This window comes from Sorex araneus, chromosome 6, assembly GCF_027595985.1.
Source record: "Sorex araneus isolate mSorAra2 chromosome 6, mSorAra2.pri, whole genome shotgun sequence".
Taxonomy (NCBI): Eukaryota; Metazoa; Chordata; class Mammalia; order Eulipotyphla; family Soricidae; genus Sorex; species Sorex araneus.
In genome coordinates, this window is record NC_073307.1 from 157504918 (window position 1) to 157508861 (window position 3944).

General features: G+C 36.5%; 1 protein-coding gene across 1 annotated transcript; it reads right to left on the reverse strand.

Annotated features, from left to right (window-relative positions):
* Positions 1-975: 975 nt before the first annotated feature.
* LOC105943517 (olfactory receptor 5A1-like) lies at positions 976-1938 on the reverse strand. Its single transcript, XM_012935939.2, has one exon. The coding sequence runs from the start codon at positions 1936-1938 to the stop codon at positions 976-978; it is 963 nt and encodes a 320-aa protein (XP_012791393.2).
* Positions 1939-3944: the final 2006 nt, after the last annotated feature.

Genomic DNA, 3944 nt, shown 5'->3' on the forward strand with positions numbered 1-3944 from the left:
CCAAACTTTGAAATAAAACTCCTGAAAAAGTCAAATATCTGGATGGGACCCAGATTCAACCTTGCTAGATGTTGTCCAGCACAAACATGAAATCTTGTACAGTCTTTGGCAATCAACCATGAAGCACATACCAGACACATCTATGTGGCTAAAATGATATCAATGCCTCTTTCTGACTGCAGGGAATTTTCCTGATCTTGATTTTAAGAGAATCCCTTTTCCTTTCCATGACTTTCCCTCATCTTTTCAAAAATAGCACAACAGTAGCACAGCAGGTAGGGTTTGCCTTGCATGTGGCCAACTCAGGTTCGATATCCAACATCCCCTATGATCCACCAAGCACCGCCAGGAGTAATTCCTGAGTACATAAACCAGGAGTAACCCATGTGCATCATTGGGAGTGACCAAAAACGCAAAAAAAAAAAAATAAAAATGACAGTTCAGTGAGAAAGGTGGAAGGAAAGAAGTCACTTGGGAAAAAAAAAATACAGGCAATTTTCATTCCTCTTTCCTTAATTCTCCCCAACCTGCCCTCTTTTCTCTCCCACAATCTCTCTGTTCCTTTGGGATTAAAGTTTTTTTTCATTATTTCAGCTTTCACACATTTAGCTATGTGAAATATTTTAATTTCATTAAACTATATGTACTGAACAATCAAATATAAAGACATATAGAAAATAAACAAAGAAAAAAAGCAGTGTGGCATTCAATTAAATATCTTGTCATTTCCCTGACTTGTCATTTCTATGGGACTTTATCTACCTAAATCTAGTCATGGAGACAGATGCTCAAATAGGCATCCATATCAACAGTAGTAGTTGAGGCACATTAATTTTCATGAAAATAAACCAATGGAAACAGGAACCAAGGAAACCAGGTTTTTCCTTACTAGGATATTATTATACCTACTGAAATGTCACACATTCTAAAACTGTCTCTTTTACGGTGCTCAGAATACCTGTTCAGACATTATTCTTATTGGGGCAAATGTCTCACCTTCTTCACCACCCTCCTCAGGGCCTCTTTTATCTCCTTATTCCTCAGACTATAGATTAGAGGATTTAACATGGGAATAATGATAGTATAGAAAACTGACAAAACCGTGTCCTGCTTATCGGGGTGACTAGAAGTAGGACGCAAGTACACAGCCAAGGCTGTGCCATAATAGAGGGTCACAACTGCCAGGTGGGAGACACAGGTATTAAAGGCCTTGGCACTACCTTTTACCGAGGATATTTTTAGGATGGAAGCAGCAATGAAACTGTAGGATAACAGGATACTGAGCAAAGAACCGAATCCAACAAGCAGAGCGACAAGAAAAATAATCATTTGAGTGATGGAAGGATCAGAGCAAGACAAGGTAACAATCTGGGGTAAATTACAAAAGAAATGTTGAATGACATTTGGCCCACAGTAGTCGAGATTAAAGCAAGAGATTACTTCAAGTAAGCTACAAAGAAAACCAGTTCCAAGGGTCCCAGCAACCATCTTCTGACAGAATTCAGGTGCCATGATTGTCAAGTACTGCAGAGGGTTACCAATGGCTACGTATCTGTCATAGGCCATGGCCGCCAAGAGGCAACACTCAGACAGAGCCATCCAGCACACGCAAAAATATTGGGTGGCACAGCCAATGAAGGAAATCGTTTTTTCATCTTTAAAGAAATCTGAAAGCATATTTGGACTGATGGAAGAAGAAAAACAGATGTCAACAAAAGACAGAATGCTGAGAAAAAAGTACATAGGTGTTTGCAGGTGGGAGTCCATCCTGATTAGGAGGATAATACCAAGGTTCCACAAGAAGGTCACAAGATAGATCCCTAGGAAGACTGGAAAGAGAATCAGTTGCAGCTCCTTTTCATCGGTGAGTCCCAGGAAAACAAATACAACCACTGGGGTGTAATTTCTATTCCCTTCCATTGAGTGGCTTGGATCCATCTGCAGAAAGAGAGATGATAAAAAAAATGACTTCATTCACAAAATACAACACAGCTGTTTCTCATTTTTCAGTCTTGTGTTAGAACAGATACATAATATTTAATTCTCATCATTGAGTTAGTTCAAGTCTTCCATGTATAGTTATCTATTTTATTTTTACTTATTTTATAATTGACTCACTATGAGATATACAGTCACTAAGTTGTTTGTGACTGGGTTTGAGTCATACAATGTTCCAACATCAGTCCTGTCACCAGTGTACATTTCTCACAACCAGTGTCCACAGTTTTCCTCCCCTGTTCCCAGCCCCCCAGCCTGCCACTATAAGAAGCATTTTCCTGCCTCTACAGGAAGCATTTTTCTTCTTTCTCTCTTTTTTCTCTCTCACTCTCCTTCTTTCTCTTTTTTCTCTCTCTATCTCTGACTCCTCCTCTCCACTCTCTCCTATAATACACCTTAACTGATCAATTCTCTTAACCAAATTTCTCACTTTCTCTTTGGGAGTAAAGGTAACAATTTGATATCTTTAGAATATTGTACACTAAAATTCCTTATTTATATTTTCTGTTCCATACTTATAAGGTATAAAAACCGAAGGAATAAAAACTGAGGGAAATGTATAAGTAAAGTGCTCTGTTCTATGTATTCTAATACATGATGATTTTACACAGCTTATATTTGATAAACTATTAAATGCTTAGAGTGCCTAACAATGCTGGATCTCTTATGTAAAATGGGATACTGGAACAGATGTTCATAAAATCTCCTTGAGTGCTAATATTCACTTCATCTCTGTCAGAGAAGGGAGACAATTCTTTAGCTTGCCTCTCTTCTTTCAAATGCTTAGAGATATGTAAGAATGACATCATGGAATTAGGGTAATGTCTCTCACACAGTGAGAGACAGCTTGGAAATGAACATTATCTAAACAACATAGTTGAAGTTTGAAAAACTCGAGTGTTTGTTAAGGCAAAAGTTTAAAGTCATGTTATCTTTCCTTTCTTGTAGCTGCAAAATTTACTTATGTAATTCAAAGGTACTTGTAGAACTTCTCTAAAATAAATATCCTTAATCTTTTGTTAATAATAATTTTTGAAAATGTGTCAAGATATCTAGGACCTCTTTACATAAAACTATACACATGTATGGTTTCATTGAAATCACTCATTTTATGAAATTTATTGAGTTGATTTATATCAACCATCTATCTTTAATGCTACTCAAAATACAGAATTATAACATCAAGTTCCTACAAAGAATAGTAATTTGAACGTACGTGAGGGTTATGATGCTTGAACAATGAACACAGCAATTGGGAAAATATAGTAATATTTCTGGAACCTCTTTCCTCTTTTCATTTTTGGGGTTTGTCTAAGGAAAGTCTTCAGAACTGATGATAAATAATCAGAAGAATATATTTGCAAGGGGCAAAGTATGCTGTCCTCAACATGCTACGGGCTTTACTTTCTCCATAACATTGAAAAATTTCCAACACAAACAAAATTTTGATCAGATAAACTTAAAATAGAAGTAGAACTATAGAAAATTTATAGATAGAAAGTAGCTGTCAAAAAACCTTGGGTATTGGTGAGACAGAAGAATGTAGAAGTTTTAAATATTTCTCTGGAAAAAGACACAGACATTACTGGAATGAACAAAGCCCATGAACCATAAATATCTGTCGACATTAGCCAGCCATAATGTCTTCCTTCTCTACAGCCATTTTCTCTCTTAGTTCAAAAAACGAATTATAAAGAAAATATACCCCCCTGCTTCAGAATAATATTGTCAAAGGGGTAATTTCCCCTCAAATAATGAGTCATTTCTTGTACACTGCTGTGAGAATTTGTGATTATAAATGGATGGACATGAAGAGTACCATGCTAAGTGAAATGAGTCTGAAGGAGAGGGACAGACATAGAATGATTGCACTCATTTGTGAAATTAAAAAAATAGTATGAGAATAATACTGAAGACGAGTAGAAATAAGGGTGAGGAGAACTGGT